Source organism: Pseudorca crassidens, chromosome 3, assembly GCF_039906515.1.
Source record: "Pseudorca crassidens isolate mPseCra1 chromosome 3, mPseCra1.hap1, whole genome shotgun sequence".
NCBI lineage: Eukaryota > Metazoa > Chordata > Mammalia > Artiodactyla > Delphinidae > Pseudorca > Pseudorca crassidens.
In genome coordinates, this window is record NC_090298.1 from 12,094,043 (window position 1) to 12,116,155 (window position 22,113).

Consider the following 22,113-nt stretch of genomic DNA (forward strand, 5'->3'; position numbering starts at 1 on the left):
TGGCTTTTACTTTGGGTGAGATGGAAAGACAGTGGAGATCAAGGCAAAGGGATGATAGGACCTGACTTATATTCCAGTGTCTGAATTGAGAGGCAATGGCAGAAGCAGGAAACCAGATAAAAGACTATTGCAGTCATCCAGCCTAGGCATTATGGTGGCCTGGACTAACATGATAACAGCAAAGGGGAGAAAAGTGGTCACATCCTAAGTGAGTTCTGAAAGTGGTGGTGACCAAACTTGATGATAGATTGGATAATAAAGTGAGAGAAAGAAAGGCATTTAGGATACTCCAAGGATTTTGGCTTGAGCAACTGAAGGATGGAACTCCCATTTGCAAAGCCGGAGAAGAGGGCAGTTTTGTGGGCGGACAATCAACCATACGTGTGAATTCCCAGTAAGCACCAAGAAAACATGTCACATAGGCAAGTGAATGTGTGTGTCTGGAGTTCAAGGGAGAAGCCCTGTCAGGGTGCACAGATTGGGGAGTCCACATCTAGACGGTATTTAAAGCCATGTGAGATCACCTGAGGAGCTCATGATGGAGAAGAGCCTTGGTGCGTTCAGTGATTAGGGGTCAAGAAGATGAAGAGGAACCAGTAGGAGATGGTATGAAGGGACAACCAGAACAAGAGGAACTAGGTGAATGTTGTGTCCTGGAAGCCACATGAAGAAAGTGTATCAAAAAGGAGACAGCGATCACCTATGCAAATGCTGCTGACTAGTCAAGGAAGGTCAGAACTAGAAATGGCCATTGGATTTAACAACATGAGGATCTGGGTGACTGCCCTACTGGGGGAAGAAAGTGTGATGGGCAGAATAATGGTCCCCCAAAGATATCCACATTCCAATCCCTGGAACTTGTAAATATGTTACCTTACACAGCTAAAGGGACTTTGCAGATGCAATTAATGTGAAAGGCCTTAAGATGGGGAGATTATCCTGAATTACGCAGTGGACCCCATCTAATCTCATGAGTCCTTAAAAGGGGAAGAGGGAGGCGGAAGACTGGGTCAGAGACATGAGACGGAAAAAGGAAAAGAGACTGGAAGCATGAAGGAGCCTCAACCCATGGTTGTGGCTGTGAAGATGAAGGAAGGGGTCACAAGCCAAGGAATACGGCAGCCTCCAGACACTGGGAACAGCCCTCAGCTGACAGTATGCAGGGAAGTGGGGACATAGGTCCTGCAACCACAAGAAAAAGAATTCTGCCAACAAACTAGAAAACAAAAAGCAGATTCTCCCCTAGAGACTCCAGGGGGGACCACAGTCCTGCTGACACCTGATGTTAGTCCTACAAGGTGTGCGCCACATTTCTGACGTACACAACTGTGAAATAATTTGTGCTGTTTAAGCTTCTAAACGTGTGGTCATTTGTTATGAAAGCTACAGAAAACTAATACATAGAACCTGAATGGTGTGAATTCAAGGTAAAATAGATAGAAAAAACTGTGATTTTGAGGCGTTTTGATGGGAGTACAGAAATGGGAGGGAAACTAGAGGATTCACGGTAGGATTTCCTTTCTGGAAGCCATTATAGCACATCGTACGTTGATGAGAATGATCCAGTGGAAAGTGAAAATTGATGATGCTCCCAGAGAGAAAATAACTGTTTCAGTGGAAGGTGTTGGCTTTGGATGGCTGCACAAAGTCCATTCCTAAACCCAGGAGAGACAGTGGACAGCATAAGGATAGGGGCTTGGTTGGCAGACATGATGGTGGGGAATGAGTGCAGGTCCTCTCCTGTGGTAGCATCTATCTTCTCAGTAAAACAGGAAATGGGGCCTTCAGTCGAGAGAGGAAGAGAGGGGGATGCTTGAGGTCTGGAAGGAGAGAAGGTGTGAAATAGCTGTTACAAGTGTTTCAAGGAATTCTCCACATTTTGTCATTATTCACCTCTGCACTTCAAAACAAAGAGAACAACTCCAAAAAGACATCCAAAAGCATCCAGTAGAAACCATCTTTTGTAGAAAATAAACATATGGTTACCAGGGGATATTGGGATTGATATACACACACTACTATTGACATATATAAAATAGATAACTAATAAGAACCTAGTGTGTAGCACAGGGAAGTCTACTCAGCACTCTGTAATGGCCTATATGGAAAAGAATCTAAAAAAAGAGATGATATATGTATATGTACAACTAATTCACTTTGCTGTACACCTGAAACTAACATCTGTAAATCAACTAAACTCCAATAAAAAATTTTTTTAAAAAAAGAAATCATCTTTAATGAGACATAAGAAGAAATATGGAGTGTATGAAGACAAAGAAAATGTGAGGAGAAAAGGACAGTAAAATCTTCTGCTACTCCTCAATCCTCAGGTAAAAGTGAGCATTTCATTCAGTATCACAACTGAGCAGAGGGAAGAATCTCACAGACAGGGCTATTACGTCAAACTTTTATACTTTGTCCGATAATATTTTCAATCTAATAGCCCAGGGGTTCATCCTGTGAAAATGACTGATATTTAGCTTCTCCTTAGGCCCAATGTTGATTTTAACACTCAGCCATTTTGTCCAACATAAGTATTCAAAGCATCCCTGAACAGCACATATACAATTAACTGATGCCACAAAGCTCAAATTCTACTAAGTGAATTACAGGCTATTAGCCATGGAGGAAGGACCCCTGGAGATAACCTAGTACATCTTACAGATGAGGAAACTGAGTCCAGGGAAACTGCATGGCGGCTCTGGCTAACACAGTCGGTAAATAACAGGCAGAGGGCAGGACAGGTCAATGTCCTCTCCATCACGATTCACCAATGTTCATACTCAATTTCTTTCCTGCTAAAAAACCACCTTATTGTCTCTGTAATGACAGTAAGTGCCACCGTCCCCTAAAGCAGCCCTCAAAGCCCATGGTGATTTGCACCTATTGATACATAGCGATTAATTCGCTTTTTTCCCATTTGATGTCCACGGAGGTCATTTAAACTTTGACTCTATAAGACTGAAGGCAAAGGAAGCAAAGTCTGTTTTAGTCACAAACCTACTAAATCCCATGTGAAGACATGTGTGTAAAGCTAAACACACCGAATTTCGAAGACTTTAATATAAAAGAGCCTGTAAACCCTAAAGAGACCGTCAGCCAAAATCCCTTGAGCACCTGGAGAGAATGAGAAGGTTGGGGGTGGAGGAGGGAGAAGTTGAGGATTCACAGAACCCTTCCATCACCTGTCTGTGAGGGGAGTTATAACGAGCCTGTCAGTGCAGCCTACAAACTCATTCTGGTATGTGAACGGCACATCTGTGATGTGAATCATCATCTTGTCGGAATCTTCGTTAAAATAAAATCTGCACTGTTTCAGCCACTCAAAGTCTGTAGGGCTCTTGATTTGCATGTGACACTGAAATGCAAACGGTATGTGTTAAAACTGAGATGAGAACCGCTTATTAACTATACGCATTAGCATTCACGTAGATCATAATGTGAAGTTAATGGAACGCAAAGAGAGCCCAACTACTTGGGAGATGCCAACTACATCACCATCCAACCCATTCATTTATTGATCAGCAAAAAAAGGTACTTTCAACGATATGAGAAAAGGAGAAGTCAAGAGAAACTAATTGTGGCCCTCAATTTAAATAACGTGATCTATTTTAAGAGGAAGGTATTCATTTCTTAAATTTCACCCTTAAATGTCCAATACCACAGTCCTAACCACGAAATACAACCTATGAAAAAAACACATTTGGCTTACAAAGATACAGCTAAACAATCTCCTTAGGAAAAAAAGTCATCTCTTATGATTATCATAAAGTACATTCTTGGGTTTTTTTTTTAATCCGTTAATTACCCTTCCTAGGATTTGCAGGGGGCCAAAATTTCTAACATCTAAATGGCAGGTTATTGCCCAGCAATGCTTTTTTCTGAATATTTTTAACCAAAATTTTAAGCCACTTTAATCATTTTTCTTTGACAAATAAGAAATCTAAAACTACCTACCCTGAGCCCTTTATTCCTCATTGAGGCAAACAGTGTGCTTAACTATTAAGAGAGGAGATTAGCACATAACAGCTTGAATGCATTGCCTTTATTTCCATTACATCAGAACCAATCTTTCATAATCTTTTTTAAATAACAGGGTGAGACATGATCCAGAAAATTATTATGAAAATAAGAGCTTCATGCCTGTTATTTAATGTTGTATTTTATAGTAGAGGACAAATATCATTTCTTTTCCTATTTTCTATAGCTATGAAACTCTCTTTTCCATCCCTGTTCTTTCTTTAAAGGTAAAATCCGCATGTCTCCTGAATGTCAGAAACTATATTAGGAAAGACCATTTGCAATCAATGACATAAAATGTAGCATAACTTGTTAAAGCTGTGATTTATGAAGAGCCTTAAAGGAACTACTAAGCAGTTCTACTAGCAATATCACTTATTATTTCTATAGCAAGAAACAGGTCATCTTCAATCTAATAATCAAAAGGAGCACAAGACAAATAAAAGCTTTTCAGGATGCTACATGACATTTCAGCATTAAAAATGATCGCACAAAGAATTTTAAAATGAAGTCTAATTGCCTCCATAACACCTTAGCCGAGATCATTGGAAAAGAGCTGAAATTTCAGCTAAAGACTGAAAAGAAAGTCTGACAAACAATCTCTCATCATGAAGATGCTTCTTTGCCTGAATTTTACCTTTTCTTTGAATTCATTCAAACTATTCCCAGTGGGTAAACAAAGAGAGTTTCTAGTATTTGCTTTTCTGTATATGCCACAGCATTTGTAAAGCATTTACCAGGTCATCAAAGATATCTCTTTGGTGCACATGAATAGTAATCAAAGTCTCATATTTAACTCGTTCCACGGAACTCAGATCCTTGGTTGTCATGTCTATCAATGTGTTCAGTAGCTCCAGGAAAGACTGATTGGTTTTCTGCATGATTTTTTTATCAGACTTGGCATTTCTAAGAGCCTCTTCTGAATCCCGTGTCCATATCATTTGAATTCCTAATAATCCAACCTTACGGAAGCAAAAAAGGCTTTATGAGTGCGTATGGCCTATGGATATATTTAAATAGAAATCACAATATAGTAAACAGCTGTGATTGTTATGCAAATGTCAGGCCATCCTTGATTACATCAAGTTGATGGGTTGTTTCAAAACCTATGGAGACTCTGTTCATATTGTTTACCTGACAATTAAGTACATACAGCCTCATGACATGTCTACAGATCTTTTCTTCTCATTCTAAGTCATATTTCTCCCTAGATAGATTTTAAGTTACTGGTACGGAAAGAATACGTCTTAAACCTACTTTCCCCAAACTAACACTATGTGTCTACACATAGTAGACACAAGATCTCTATTGATCACATGACTAAGAAAACATCATTTTCTGTATTTTATTGCTGAAACATATTTCTCATTTTTCGGGTAAAACACACCCAGTACCTTTTATGATTTATGTACTGAAGAGATTCAGTAGGAAAAAAATATTTTAAGTTAAAGAAAACATATCAAATATCTCAGCACAAATATATGGATACTTATAAATACATATGTATAGATACAGATACATAACACCAAATAATCTGTAGTTGAAATCTTTAAGCTTATCTATATTTAACAAATCCTAATGAAAATCTTAATATTGGTCTAGAGTTAAACTATAGGCAGTTGTGTAGTTTACAACAGACAATATCTGAGATCTAAAATGACTATTCTATAAAAAATACTTTCCAATTTCAATACACTGACCTGAGCAGGGAAGGAAGAAAGAAATTCAATCAGTTGGAAACCTGTTTCTTGAATATTTGCAGCTGCCTGGCGAATCACAAGATGTAATGAGGCCCGAGATTCCTCCAAGAGAGAATTAAGCCAAACTTCCACATTGCCCTCTGCCATCACGGGTTTATCCAATTCAATCGTCTCACCCTCTCGAGAGGAAACTGACAGAATGCGATCATAGATCTGTGTTAGAAGCCCAAAAAGAAGCTATATTTACACAAAGAATGAATTCCTCCATTGCCCTCTTGTCAACGTTATCCTTCCTGTAGAAAGTTAAGCCACATTTTATAAAATAAAAGGCAAAGTATGATACAAAATCAATTCCAAAACAATTTTTTAAAAAGCTATCCATGAAATCGAAAAGGAAATACTAAATCAATTTCGAATAGTCTATATCGGAGAGGGGAAAACTTGTTTTCTAAGAGAAATGTTCAATACAAATGTGATAATCAAAAAAAACCTCTAAAGTTTCCCAAGATGAAATAGGACTCTCTAAGAACCTGTCATCCACACCACGAGATTATCAAGTTGACATTAGCAATGACCTGGTCAAAATGATCAATGCAAACATCTCACAAGGCAATTCCAATTCTATACTAAACATTGTGCTCTTTACAGGAGCTGTTGGTTGCGTATAATATATTCTAATGCAAACCCAGCTCCCAGTCTGGTCATCTCACTTCAATTTCCATGCAGTAGGGCATAATGAGAATATGTGGAGTATTTGGAATTCTAAAATACGGTTCAAATGGTGCTGTGCTATTCACTGACCTTCCAATGTTGGAAGACACATCTCGGAGACTAAATTTCTTGCTTCTATTTAGTCATTAAAAATCATGCCTGTCCTACTTCCCAACTCACCTTACAGGACACTCATGCCAGTTATGCAAAATACAGTTGGCCCTCCATATCCATGGTTTCTGAATCCACAAACTCAACCAACCTCTGATCAATATTTGAAAAAAAAAATTCCAGAAAGTTCCAAAAAGCAAAAGTTGAATTTGCCACATGCTGGCAACTATTTACATAACCTTTACATTGTCTTGTATTATAAGTAATCTAGAAACCATATGTAGGTATATCCAAATATTACAGTATTTTATGTGAGACTTAAGCCTCCACAGATTTTGGTATCTGCTGGGGTCCTGGAACCAATCCTCCCCACAGACACCAAGGAACAACTGTGATGCAAACTATAAAGTAAATGCAAATGTTTGTTGTTGTTTTGTTCTCTAGTAAGTGGAACATTGTTCCCTTGGGCCCAGATTTAGTCTGTATTAATGAAATCCTCCTTAGCTGTCCACAGAAGTGATCTACCAAGAAGCTAATGAGCCTTAAGTTTCAGGGTCCCTCACTTGCACAGACCCTTCTAGGTCCTGAATATAAGTTTGTATTTATAATTTTATAAGATTTAGGACCCACAAAACCAGGATCTGCCCCTGGCTGTAGAAACCTTATGGTAGGAACAGCAACAAGAAAAAAAAAAAATCAATGCTATTTGTTTTTAAGAAGTAATTGCTAGGAACAGAGGCTGAAAATGAGGAAGTTTCAATTATCTTCAATGTACAATCAAACAATGAGAAGCTTCACTCTAGGACCATGAAGTCCTGGTGCTAAAGCAGAAGCATTTGAGGAAAACATCAAGAAGAACTTCCTCGGTAATTCAATGCCCTCTTTCAACCCATGCATCCAGTAGATCTAAAAGAAAGATCAATTTTTAAACCATTCAATCCATACGGTCTCCTCTTTCTCTCCACCCACCCGCTTTGTTGTAGCAACTCGGCCTGACTTTGCAATCACTTTCGAAGCTGGTTTCCTTGCCCCCTTCCATTCTCCCTTCTACTCTGAGCCAGAGGCTCTTTCTGAAACACACATCAGGTCACTGCTCTGCTGAAAACCTCCCACACCTTTTGTCACGTTCATGATGAAGTACGTTCCATAGTGTGATGCACTTGACCTTCTGGAATACGGTCCATGCCTCCTTCTCCCTCTTTTCCCTTTGCTCATCACCCCATGTTGTGGGTTAAACTGTCTCCTCCAAAAATATATATTGAAGCCCCAACCCCTAGTACCTGTGAGTGGGACCTGATTTGGAAATGGGGTGTTTGAAGGGGCAGTCAAGTTAAGATGAGGTCATCTTGGATGTTGGTGGACCCGAATACAATGACCTTAGAAGAAGAAGGAAATTTAGACACAGACACACAAGGAGAATGTCAAGTGAAGACAAAGGTGGAGGTCAAATTGATGTGTCTGCAAGACAAGGAAAACAAAGGATTGCTGACCACCACTGGGAACTAGGAGACAGGCACTAAACAGACTCTCCTGCAGAGCCTCCGGTCGGAACCAACCCTGCCAACACCTTAGTCAGGATGTCTAGCCTCCGGAACTGTGAGAGAATAATTTTCTGTTGTTTTAATCCATGGAAGCCCTAGGAAAGTAATACACTCCTTCACATACCCACACTTCTGACATCCTAGACCACCCACACCTCCGGGCCATTGCACTTGCCCTTCCTCTGGCCAGACTGTGCGTCCCTTCCCCACTTGCCTGGTTATGTTCCACTCACCTTCAAAAAATCAGTTCAAACACCACACTGTCCTGCAGGAAGCTTTCTCTTACACCCCTTACACCCAGGTTAGGGCTCCCTGGTGGGCATTTCCATGCTCCTTGTGCATCACACAAACACAGCAAGTCAAAAATATCGATGGTTTAATTGCCAAATTTCTCTTGAATGTTGTACTGCATAAAAACAACTGCAGTATGGATTGCGATATATTCTTCCTTGGAACCCCAGGACTGGCATCATGCCTGGCACACAGCGAGGGGCTTGAACTTAACTGACTGGCTTTTAATGACCTCCAATAGACTAGCTCTACCACTGCACGAGCTGCACTCTGTAGACCCCACCAGAGCACAAGAACCCTGAGGATGGTATATTCCCATTGTTAAGCACAACATCTAGTGCGTGGTATTTGCTCAACAGATGCAAGTTGCATGCTGGGATGAATAAATAAATGATACTAAGGTTTGTATGAAACACCATAAGGGAGCTGAATATGTTATCCAATTGGAAGGGTCACTTTTTTAGGGAGTTTGCGGTAAAGGGGTAGATTAGACAATATCTTCTGGCAGCTAGGCAAATGTATAGTCTTCCTCATGTTGGATAACTTCTTTTGGGTCCCATACAACTCCATGATTCTAGAAATTGGTGGGAGTGTTTAAAAAAAAAAAGGAAAGAAAAGGTTTTCAATGGAGTATGATGAAAAACATGGAGGACCATCATGCCAAAAACATCTGAAGCCTGATTAAAACAAGTCACTGTGGAATTCTGTTCAATCAAGGCACTATTTGATGAGCAATTTGTTCCTTTGTTTTGTTGAATTTCTAAACAGTTAACTTGGCATGTGAAGCTATGAATGCTACATACGAAGCATTCCTAATCACATTTAAACTGTCTGTTATTCAAATCTACACTTTGGATATTAAGAAGTCACATAGTTCTGAAGGCAAATTGGGCCCAAAAGTATCTTTTTAGTCATCGGGTGATATTTAATGGACAGGGAAGTAAATCTTTGTAAACACTATTGGAGAGCAATTCAATAAAGACAGTTGAGATTCTAAGATACGTAAATTGCTGGCCAGCAATTTGAATTAGGCAAACCTTTTCGTGGAACTTGACCGTTTTGATGTTGTCAAACACACTCAGCAAATGGGCTTGTATAGCGTGTGTGTCTGATGCCTGCCCCAGAATCTCCAGAAGAGCGGGGTCCGAGACGAAGAAGAACCGAGGAAAGCAAAGCCGTTTTTTCTCCAAGTACCTAAGTGGGGAGGAAAAGATAAACTTCATAAGCACACAAAACAGGTCTTTCTAGGAATAAATTAATCTGGATGGGAAAAAGGGAAAAGACTTTGAGAGAATCTAGTTTTCCCCACACTGTTCAATGTTTTTGTTTTGTTCTGTGTTTTTGTTGTTGTTTTTTTTTTTTTTCATTACTAATTTTGCCAAGTGGGAGTCCACATTCTGATTGGGAGACTATTTTTTTCCAGAATTGATAGAATTTCCTCATTTTTCACAAGTATAATGTATACATTTGACTTAACCTGGAAATATTTGTACTTTCTTTGTAGAAGACAGGAAGATTTACACACGGGGAGTCTTTCGGTTTTGTGTTTGTTTTATTTTATTTGCAAGCACAGTGCTATGTCAGCTAAAGGCTGACAATTCCAATTCTTAGGATTGTATCTTAAAAGAATCCAATGAATCTGTCACTGAAGCAGAAACAAAATCCAGCTGCATGGAAGGAAGGGTCTTGACACTGTTCTCTGCCTCGAGGAGTTACAAAAACCCAGTGAATGTTTGTTCTACCTGTCATCACCCTACTTTTGCTGCACTTTTGTTTCCCCATTTAACATATTTCTACTTAGTGATTTTATCGTGATTAGCCAAAGGGCAAGAAAATTATTTGTTACTCTTGGAGTTCCTCCAGCCTCCATCTATGTAAGTGTGGGTGTGGGTGTGGGTGTGTCAGTATATATTGCTAGGTATTAGATTAGGCTCTCATTTTTGTATAATCTTGGCTGCTTGTGTATACTACACACTGTTCATATTGTTCTTGGTTGAGTATAATGAAATATTTTGCTTCTTCAGATGTTTATCCAAGAAGGAGATCAGAAAAACAGGTATATTCATTTTAAAAACAAGGACTGTATGAGAATATTTACAAGCTCTTGTCCCAATGGCGGAAGAAGCCATAAAGCCTATAATTTAAACATCAGAGACAATCTAGTAACTGCTTGGAGAGACGATAAGCCTCCAAACTATCAGTTTTATCTATGCCACCACGTTAGACATGAATTGAGTCTAAGCAAAAGAACACCCATTTGGCTAATCCTGTCTCGTGTCTCTGGTCCCTTTCATCTCTAGGATGCTTGGAGTGAACTTACCCAGTAAGGGATTTCTGGCAGATTTCCAACTGGTCCAGCAAGTGTGGCAACAGCTGCCCCATGGTCTCATCTCCAACACAACACTGAACCACACTGGGCATCTCATGTGCCCGACTCATGATCTTCACCCAGGATTTATCTATGTTGGAAAAGCGCTTGGCCTCCTATGAGCACAAGGTAACAAAGCACACTTGGACACGTCTGTGATCCCAAGGACAGAGTGTCTCACATACCTCCCGCTGAGGTCAGACTTGTAACCGTTCTGGATACCCTGTGCATACATGAAATATCACACATGTTCTATTTCAATTTTCCTTGGGTCTTTTGCACCAGAGCACCCCCTTTCTTAAATAAGAATCTTTAGCTCAACCCTGGGACCTACATTATGTTAACTAAAAGCAGGAAGCAGGTATAAAAATAATAATACAAATTGGGAGACTGGGATTGACATATACACCCTACTACATATAATACATAACTAATAAGAACCTACTGTATAGCACAGGGAATTCTACTCAGTACCCTGTAATGGCCTATATGGGAAAAGAATCTAAAAACAGAGTGGATATATGTATACATATAATTGATTGACTTTGCTGTACACCTGAAACTAACATAACATTGTAAATCAACTACAGTCCAATAAATATTAAAAATAATAATAATAATACAACACAAGATAATTTGGGAGAAAAGCACCCTCCCAACTGTTTTCAATTACCTCCAAATTAAGTGAATCTTATGTTTTTCAAGTTTTCTACACTGAGCATTATTTGTGTATTTAGAAAACAAACATTTAAAAATAAGATACAGGGCTTCCCTGGTGGCGCAGTGGTTGAGAGTCCACCTGCCGATGCAGGGGACGCGGGTTCGTGCCCCGGTCTGGGAAGATCCCACATGCCGCGGAGCGGCTGGGCCCGTGAGCCATGGCCGCTGAGCCTGTGCGTCCGGAGCCCGTGCTCCGCAACGGGAGAGGCCACAACAGTGAGAGGCCCGCGTACCGCAAAAAAAGATAAAAATAAGATACAAAATTAATTATAGTGTGACCCTAATATTCTGAAATTTTTTAAATAGATTTTTGAGGAAAAATGGAAAATGTGCAGATTAATTTGAGAGAGTAGGAATAATTGTGATTTTCTTCCTTAAAACTTTCTATATTTTACCAATGAGCACATACTATCAAGTATGAGAGCAAGAAACTCCACCTAACTCCTTCAATATTGTATGTGAAAGTTTCCATTAAGTCCAATTTGAGACTCTTCACCCATCAAGAGGAAAAACACGCCCAAATATAAAAGAAAAATAAATACCTAAAATTATAATGTATGGATACATTTCACTGGTAGCCAAAAAATAAATCAGCTAATGGGTCTGCCCTCTATAATTAAACTGAAAACTAACCAAAGAGAAAGCTAAGGAAACCTAAGTGAAAAGAACACTCAACATAATCATGCTTCTAAAACTGAAATGTATTGTTAACACGTTATAATTTAGCAAACAATTTAACGTAATTGGGTAAGAATCCTTGAGTTTTTCCTTGCCGATTTCCACTCCATTTTACAGTACTGATATAATTGGGTATATTGTAGAGTGTGGGTTATTTTAAACTGTCAGTAGTAGAGAACAAATTATCCTACCACTGTCAAGATAACCACTCTGTAATTCTACACTGTTCCAAGTTCCACCTTCAAATTATCTGAAGAAGTATATCAATTATGCAGGCATTCAGTCTTTGTTTTTTAACCCTCCATTTCCTATAAAACCTCACCATTTTGAAGCATTCTTCCTCTCATTTTCACACCCCTCTTTTCCACAATTACCCTCTCTCTCTTTGAAGAACAGCTTGACAGCAACAACCAAAAGACTGGAGAAGGGGTGGCTCAGTAGAGGTTGAAATTTATTGCATTTTTAAGGGCATTCTGAGTTATTAGCTAGTTCTCTAAGTTTAAAAGCCGAATGAAATCATAAAGAAATTTCTAAGACCTTGGGAAGCTGTTTGGCAATGTCTCCTCCTACAAAGACGGCTTCTAAGTAAATCCACAAGTTTTGCACCATCATCCAATTCTCAATGATGTCTGCTGAGTTGGAAAGGTATTGCACCCACTTTTGAATCTGGCCTTTGAATGGCATATTGTACCTAAAACGAGAAATACATTCAGAATTTGTTTTTTTAGTGTTTTGTTTTTATTGTTGTTGTTTTCAAACTAAAGAGGATTTTTAAAAAATCCTGATTTTCACCTGTTTCTTTACAACTTTGATTACGTTGCTGGCTTTTAAAATGATGCTACCAAGTGATGCATTCATCACCATATACTGGGCATTGTTAAACTGACTTTTTCCCTTTTGACCCAGGGCATAGAGAAGTGGGAGATGTATCATCTAAGAAGCAGATCAAGCATTAGACTTGACTCCGCCCAGCTGCTGGAACAGTATCATTCTGGTCATTGTTGCTGTCGCCAAGGGAATAACATTCTCTCCACTGAGCTTCTGTGCCTATTCCGTGGAGTCTCTTGTTTTGCATGTAATGTGGAGCCATTACAGAGCCGTTGGCAGGGACAGAACAACAAATTCCGTTTTCAAATATGATACTATCTGGACTCTCTCTTTAGCCTGCCCTCTTCTGAGCCTCCTTCCAACTTCCCATCCACTCCTGTCCACCCCACTCACGTCTGTGTGTACATGTATGCATGAGGCTTTCTGCATGTACACACATGAAGCCTGAGAGCCACTTTTCTTCCTCTCTCATAGTTAATCTATCTTCCCTTTTTCCTCGTGAGACAGAAACAGACAGTGGTCCCCCAATATCTTTTCCTCCTTCTTCTTTAGATACAGAACCCCATTTCTACCTGGACTCACAGCTGCCCAGTTAAAATACTGAATCTCCCAGCCTCCTTTGCAGCAATGTGCAGTCCCGGGATTAAGCTCCACATCAATATTTCTCAACCCTAGCTGCACATTCTAATCATCCAATAAATATTAAAAACTACCAATACCTTCAAACAAACAACAACAACAAAAAACCCTACCAATACCTGCCTGGATCCCACCCCTAGGAACTTTGATTCGATCAGTCTGGGATGTGGCCCAGGCTTTGGGATTTTTTAAAGTTCCTTAGGTGTGTCTAGTGTGTAGCCAAGTCTGAAAACCACTCTTCCGGATGGGAAGAGAGCCGCAGCATTGGATGTAACGGGTAGAAGGAGGAGAAGGGCTCCCAAGAGCCATCAACCTTGGGACTTTTTTTACTTGAGAAAGACATAAACTTCAGTCTTGTTCAAGCAATGTTGCATGCGGTGCTTCTGTTATTTGTAGACAACCCTACTCCTAAACGATTGTCCTGCCTTTTGTTGTTTTTCCTCTTCTCCTTCTTCACCCTTTCTTGATCTCTCCAGTCCAACATAATACGGGCTTGAAGTCATCTCAAATATTAGTCATATTAGTGAATAAAATTTTAATTTTCATAGTCTTAAGTGTTAAGCAGATTGCTTTAATATTCTACACATCTTTCTGGGGTTTTTTGCTTGTTTATGCTTTTCACAAGAATATAGGTCCATAGCAACAGAAATCTTTGTTTTATTCACCCTTCTAACCACAGCACCTAGAAGACCACATGGCACGTGGTAGGTATTCTGTAAATTTCTGTTGAATATGCGTTCCTCATACAACTCTGTCTGTGGGTTCAATGCCATTGGTAAGAAAAGTTTACCCATTCCTAACACAGATGATGTTTAGTTAATGTATATGTGTACTTCTTCGACCTCCATAGGGTATGTTATCTTCCATCTGTCCTTAATTCTGGTTGGGTGTGACCAGTAACCAAATTCATTAAAACTCACCAAATTCTAAGTAGTTCAGATTCAATATTACCAATAGTCTGAATCTCTAAGACCTAATTTTATATTCTATATTACTCATTTCAAACACTTACACAATTACCATATATTTGAGAAAATCCTGGTGAACAAAAAAATTATTTCAAAAAGCACCAGAGGAAGCATTGAACCAAAGAAATCTAAGTTTATGCATCTCTGGCTCGCACGTCCAAAGCATGACAGCTCTGCTGCTACCATCAAACAGAAATGTTAGGATGGTATCGGTCTGTGCTGCTTTACTTCTCTTTATGAATTAACTTCATTCTCTATCTTAATCTGTCATCTCATTAAAGTGTGTACACAACTAAGAGTTTCTAGTCCATAGGTGTTGACAAAAAGGTTTCTGAAGTAATTATTCTAAAATTCAGAATAATTTTCCTTCTGGAATCTAGAGTCTGTCGAGCTGTCAGCTGTGCAGTGAGGCCTGTCAGCAGCAAAGCTGAAATGTTCCGCAAGATCCAATGGCTAATTACATGGTGCATGATTTTGTCCAACTGATGGTCTCAGACACATCCCCCAAATAGGTGATAATGAAATCAAAACAGTTTTATCCATGCCGTGCCAAAGGCTAAAATTAAAACAAGTACTTTTAATGTTGAATAGATTGTACGAGGGGTATTGTTGCATTTGTTTAATTAATTTCCCTTGAAGTGTTTGTTTTTACCGTTCTCAAACCTCAGGGGAAAGAAGGACGGTTTTCCTACCTGTTGCCCAGTAGGGAGCCCAGTAACATCAAGCTGTCCTCCATGTTGGAGATGATTTCCGATGTACTGTCTCCTCTCAAGAGGAGCTCTCCACGGGTTTTAAAGTTGCCAAATGTGAATGTTTTGTTGTCCCATTCATTAATCACCTGCTTCAGCTTTTGTTCAACGTCCCTCTCTTTCACCGCACTGATACAGATGTCCTATTAAAAGTGCAAGCTCTCATTTTATCACATGAAAGTCACACATCCTTCTCAAATAGTCTTGGTTCAACAGAGGTCCTGTCTATACCCTTTCCTTTATATGTATCTATAAATACTTACATTTCCAGATCTAAACTGCAATATAATAAATGGTGTGTGTGTGTAGATATAATATAGATTTATCCTAATCTGTAAAATTTATCACCAAACTATTCCAGAAAGAAGACAGAAAAGATATACAGCAGTGGAAGATTTTCAGCCACGATAAAAAAGAAAATCCTGCCATTTGTGACAGCATGGAGGGACCCTGAGGATATTGGGTTAAGTGAGATAAGTCAGACAAAGACAAATATTATATGATAGTCCTTATATGTGGAATCTTAAAAAAAAAACCAACACAACAACAACAAAAAAAAAACTTGAAAAAACAGAAAGTGGAATGGTAGTTAACAGGGGCTGGGGGTGGGGGAATGAGAGAGATGTTATATCTATTTACAGCTAATAGATAAATAAGTCCTAGAGATCCAATCCACAGTACAGTGATTATAGACAACAAAACTGTATCCTAAACATTCAATTTTCTAAAAGACTAGATCTCAATTGTTCCCACCACTAGAAGAAATGATAACTGAGGTGTTAGCTAACACTACAATGGAGATTATATTGCAATATAAATGTATCAAATCACTATGTTGAACACCTTAAACTTACACAATGTTAAATGTCAATTATATCTCAATAAAAATTAGGATAAAAAAGATATGCAATAACCTTTTAAATTTTGCCACTTTCATCAAAGACTCAAACTTTAATGTGTCTCTCATTTAACTCTAAAGTCAAATCAATGCAGTACGAGAGGAGGGAGTGAACAGAAACCTGACTTCTTCCCAGCTCTCTGATCACTCTCCCTGTCTTCTCTGCAGCCTTATCTTCTCCTGGACCATTGGTCAAACCTGTCCTTGCCCTCTTCTTGTCCCTCTCTGGATGAGCATATCCACACCCGTGCAGCCAGCAACCTTTTGTATCTCCAGGAAAGACCCACACCCACTGCTTACTGGGCTTCTCTGTTTGGATACATCAAGGGAACCCAAAACACAATCTGTGAAATATCAAATTCATGCCCAAAATCAAGCTCATAGTCTTTGCACTTTGTCATTCCACCTGATCACCTTCCAACATTCCCCATCTCAGTCACAAGCACCATCACCCACTTAGATCTCTCAGCAAGAACTCTAGGGTTCATCCTCAGCCCCTCCCATTTCCCTACCATGTTCACTCCGTCAAATTCTATCCTCCTAACGATCTCTTCAATCTTGTCTCCCCTCTTCAGCTTCACTACCTGCCTCCTCATCTGACACATCATTATCTGTTGCTGGGGATATTCAAGTAACCTCCCAATTGGTTTCCCAGCATTCTCCCTTTCCGTTTTCCAATTCTTTCTCCTCACAGCTACTGGAGTGATCTTTACAAAATGCAAATTTAACCACGTCATCCCCCAATCAAAATACATCTCCCAGTTGGCTACCGACTGCTTCAAAGACTGAAATCAGTAACACATTCTAGATCCACTCCATCTCTCCAACCTTAGCTGTCTCCTCTCTCGCCCACCTCCACATCTCGGCCGTCTGGTCCCCTAAACACACCTCAGACCCTTCACATATGCTGTTCCACCTGCCTGACACTGTCTTCTCTGCACTTTCCAAGCTCCTTACCCCCTCACCACACAAGCACACCCCGTTCACCCAGCACCCAGTCTTCCTGACCTTCATTGCCCTCGCCCCACCCCCAGAGAGGTCAACCCCATTATTAGAGGCCCTCATAGAGCAGCATACTTCCATTTCAATGGTATTTACTGCAGCTTGTAACTACACCTTCATTTGTACAATTATTTAATTATACAAATTATTTAATGATCTGTAAACACAGGAACGTATGTCCCCAGCACTTAACACAGAACCTGTTACATAAACGTTTGTTGAAGAAATCATAGCTGAGTACCAGGAAAAGAGTTTTGATTGCTCTAGCATGATGTACTGCACCAACAGACCATGATGTAGGAAGACTCTCAAATCCCCTGGGACCTTCCAATCTCCCACCACATCATACACTCAATCATTGTACCTCTATTTCCTCTTTGTATTTCAGAAGAGGTGCCTCCATGATATGTCTTAACTTAAAAGTTTCATTCCCCACATCTAGACTGTGCCCAGTGAGAGCAGTTATCCTTTCCCAGTGCCTTTCCATCATGGCCTTACTGGCCATGCGCTCCAGCAGGGGACAACACTCGCTGAAATCATCAATGGTCTTCTTCAGATCCAAAAAAGCCTGCCAGTCCTTCAAGGCTCGGGGCAGCTTCCGACACCTGCAAAGAAAAGCCAACATGAAAGTTCATTCGAATATAAGCCTGGAATGTCTCCAATCCAAGACTGTCTGCTAGCATTTCCATCAAAAAACAGTCACCTCAAATACCCATCACATTGTTAAATATCATGACTCAGTGGATAGCTGTTAATATAACCCACTTTTACATTGCAGAAATTTGCTCCTCCCAACCAGGAATGACTTTTTTCAATTTCCTCATAAAAATTAGGTAAAAGGCATTATTTTAAAGACTAGAGGTGCTTCCCAATTCAATTCAGTTCTCCAAACATGTTTTGAGACCCTACCAAGTACAAAGCACAGCAGAGTGTTTCAGGCTGTCAACTGAAAAGTACAACAAATGATCCTCCATTTTTGGGGGGGTTCAACACTTCAAGGATGTAGAAATATCACAGGGCTCTTGCTTTTATTCCAAATAAATCATCTAACATAAACTTCAAATGTTGGTAAGTGTAATATAAATAGAGATCAGCTCTCTCTAAGATGCAGGAAAGCCCTTGGCAAGATTCATCCAGGTTTAAAGGATGTGCTTGTCTCACCAGGCACACATAGGGGTAATTAATAAATCGCATTTGACAAGGGTGATGTCAGTGGACAACAGCAATGAAGCATGATGTGCTTTCGAAACATCTGGGTGAAAAAAGAACCCTGACAGCCTATCAAAGAAGAAAGTATTTGAGGTTCAATAGCTCTGGGCATGATAAACATTAATTTCTCACCTGTTCTGGAACTCTGAAAGTTCGCTGTTGATTTTTTCAATATTTACTTCTGACCACAGAATATCGTGATAGCTATTTACAGTTTCTATGACACTGTTGTACAGAGCATATATTTTCTGTAGAAGATTTAGTTGCTTCTTGATTTCGAGAAGCTGAGGATACTGTGTGACTGGCAGACCAAAAAGCTCCTCTCCTCCAGTATAGGTGATATATTTCCGATAGATATTATCAAATTGATTCTAATAAAAATACAAGTGAAAACTCATCAAAAATGATTTACATGTGAATAAACATGCAAATGAAAAAAAAGATTGGCCAATAAGCAAACATGTATGATCTCTGAGCACATGTAAATGAGAACTAAATGAGTACAATTAATTACATAGAAACGAACGTTAACCATACCAAATCACAGTTTTTAAAAGGTAAGTACACACTATATTCCACAATGGGCTTCTCTATATTAAGCAGAAAAAAAGTATGTGTTTAAAAGACATTGAGGTTTTGGTTATATAGAAAGTCAAAGAAACTAAAAAGATCACCTGAAATATGATAAGTCTATCACTGGCTTCCTGGGGTTTCAAGCCGCTAGCCATTGGACCATTCTGACACAAAAAGTTAAAATAAACATGAAGTAAAATGAAGCAAATGCATACAAATTTCATGAGCACTATATATTTGAATATCAAATTTTGTTTACATGCATGTCACATACAGGATAGGAAACTTACTTTTTATTTGTAAAAAAGGGCTCAGGAAAGTAACTCATTTGGAAATATTTTCAAGGCCAAAAAAAAGCCAAATTGAGGTCACAGCTTTCATATGTCAAGAAATTTTGAAAATTAAAACTATGTGCTATTAATTTATCAGGTGACATGAAGGGTAAATAACTATTCGGTAAGAAGCACAGTGTCTGGTTTGAACTAGAACACTAATGCCACATGACACACAGAGTTCACCACTCTAATATCTATTTGTAAAGTGACCTGTAATGTTTACATTCCAATCAGGTTTTCCTATATTAGACCACCTTAAATAACTGGATTTCTGTGCTTCTTCATCCATGAAGTTGGTTCATGAATCCAATCTCCTAATTTCATTTACTTTGTGGTTTGGCGTGTTACCAGTTAGTAAGTACAAGTTTTACCCTATACTCTACATATTTCCCTTCTGTAGCACCTTGTAATTGGCTGGAAATGGGTCTCCTTAAGCAACATATTCCCAGCAGAAGATTTTGCATGAAAACTTACGTATGTATGATTAAAATATGGACTCAATCTGTCTTGTCCACTTTTGCGTCTTCAGCACCAAGGGCAGTTCTACAGTATTTGCAGAACTAATGAATACTGTGTGAAGGATGATCATGACAACTATAAGTGAATAATATTTATCTACACAAATCTAGAAAAGCTACCAAAATAACTTCAGTACGAAACCAATGGTATAATATAAAGAGCACTTTTAAATTTCCATTTACTGTTGAAATTATTCTGGATGAATTCTAAGGGGAAAGGATTGTGGAAGGGAAATATCTTTGCTCTTGTGAAAATAAAATTTCCATTCCTAGGGAATTTCATTAAATCTGACATATTGTGTGGGCCAAAAGGTTCATTCGGTTTTTTCATAAGATGGCTCTCGTGTCTTTAACTGCATTCGAAACAGTTTTGTTAGATTGTATTGTGACAGCTGTCATATCATTTAAAAACAGACATCAAAATTGGTGAATTTTTGTGTAGCCATTTTAATATTGAAGATGGAGGGAAAAAAGTAACATTTTCAGCATATTATGCTTTATTATTTCAAGAAAGGTAAAAACGCAACTGAAATGCACAAAAAGATTTATGCAGTATATGGAGAAGGTGCTGTGACTGACTGAACGTGTCAAAAGTGGTTTGCGAAGTTTCGTGCTGGAGATTTCTCCCTGGACGATGCTCCACGGTCTGGTAGACCAGTTGAAGTTGATAGTGATCAAATCAAAACAATAATTGAGAAAAATCAACATTATACCATGCGGGAGATAGCCGACACACTAAAAATATCCAAATCAAGCGCTGAAAATCATTCGCACCAGCTTGGTTATGTTCATCGCTTTGACATTTGGGTTCCACGTAAGTTAAGCGAAAAAAACCTTCTTGACCATATTTCCACGTGTGATTCTCTACTGAAACGTGATGAAAACATTCTGTTTTTAAAACAAATTGTGACAGGCGATGAAAAGTGGATACTGTACAACAATGTGGAACGGAAGAGATCGTGGGACAAGCGAAATGAACCATCGCCAACCCTACCTAAGGCCAGTCTTCATCCAAAGAAGGTGATGTTGTGTATATGGTGGGATTGGAAGGGAGTCCTCTATTATAAGCTCCTTCCAGAAAACCAAACGATTAATTCCAACAAGTACTGCTCCCAATTAGACCAACTGAAAGCGGCACTCAACGAAAAGTGTCCAGAATTAGTCAACAGAAAACGCATAATCTTCCATCAGGATAACTCAAGATCACATGTTTCTTTGATGACCAGGCAAAACCTGTTACAGCTTGGCTGGGAAGTTCTGATTCATCCACCTTATTCACCAGACATTGAACCTTTGGATTTCCATTTATTTCACTCTTTACAAAATTCTCTTAATGGAAAAAAATTTCAATTCCCTGGAAGACTGTAAAAGGCACCTGGAACATTTCTTTGTTCAAAAAGATAAAAAGTTTTGGGAAGATGGAATTATGAAGTTGCCTGAAAAATGACAGAAGGTAGTGGAACAAAAGGATGAATACGTTGTTCAATAAAGTTCTTGGTGAAAATGAAAAATGTGTCTTTATTTTTACCTAAAAAACCGAAGGCACTTTTTGGCCCACCCAATATTATCTTTAAACAACTATATTTTGCATGCTGTAGTCACTCTTCTCCCAAAATACACAGAGAAAGCTAGAGTTGTACCAAATCGTAGTCCAGGTAGAACTGGTGACAGTCTTGGAGGAAGACCTCCACGGTACTAATAAGCTCTTTCCTGAAACTGGGCTGCAGTGAGACTAATTCATTCTGCACTTCACTGGCACGTGCCAGAAGCTTCTCCCAAGTGTAACGCAGAGTATCCACTTTGTCCATCTCTTCCTTTGCTATCAGAAGCCCATATTTGTTAAGCAGGGCATAGGATTCCTACACAAAAGAAGAAAAATTTAATTTCTGCCAGTCAGTTGCATAAATGTATGCACAGTCATTTTTTAAAGCATTAGAATGGAAAAGATCCACATGACAGGGAAACTGCCCAGAGAGTTCTAGTTACTCTACTTGCAAACTTGGAAAAGCTTAAGTGAGCAACTGAGCCACTTAACTTCAGTTTCCTCATCTGTAAAACGGGAAGATTCCCTGGCTGCTTCATAGGATTTTCGTGAATATCAAAAAATATATCAATTTAAACGCATTTTGAAAACTATAAATCATTATGCAAATAAAAGGTATTTTTACTTAGGCCCCTAAATTGTATTTGAAGACTACAAAATTAAATCAAGTAAATGAAAAACATAAAACAATTTAACTGCTAATTTTAGAAT

General features: G+C 39.0%; 1 protein-coding gene across 4 annotated transcripts in view; it reads right to left on the reverse strand.

The window, feature by feature from the left end:
- Positions 1-22,113, reverse strand: part of DNAH5 (dynein axonemal heavy chain 5) — a 273,570-nt gene that overhangs the window by 129,345 nt on the left and 122,112 nt on the right. For all 4 annotated transcript variants that reach the window (XM_067730386.1, XM_067730387.1, XM_067730385.1 and 1 more), the window contains 11 exons: positions 21,500-21,718; positions 19,108-19,170; positions 18,566-18,804; positions 17,589-17,829; positions 15,268-15,467; positions 12,678-12,831; positions 10,695-10,858; positions 9,412-9,568; positions 5,721-5,933; positions 4,758-4,982; positions 3,186-3,358 (listed from right to left, as the gene is read on the reverse strand). In XM_067730386.1, coding sequence (XP_067586487.1) covers positions 3,186-3,358; positions 4,758-4,982; positions 5,721-5,933; positions 9,412-9,568; positions 10,695-10,858; positions 12,678-12,831; positions 15,268-15,467; positions 17,589-17,829; positions 18,566-18,804; positions 19,108-19,170; positions 21,500-21,718 — 2,048 coding nt within the window. The remainder of the gene's footprint in view (positions 1-3,185; positions 3,359-4,757; positions 4,983-5,720; positions 5,934-9,411; positions 9,569-10,694; positions 10,859-12,677; positions 12,832-15,267; positions 15,468-17,588; positions 17,830-18,565; positions 18,805-19,107; positions 19,171-21,499; positions 21,719-22,113) is intronic.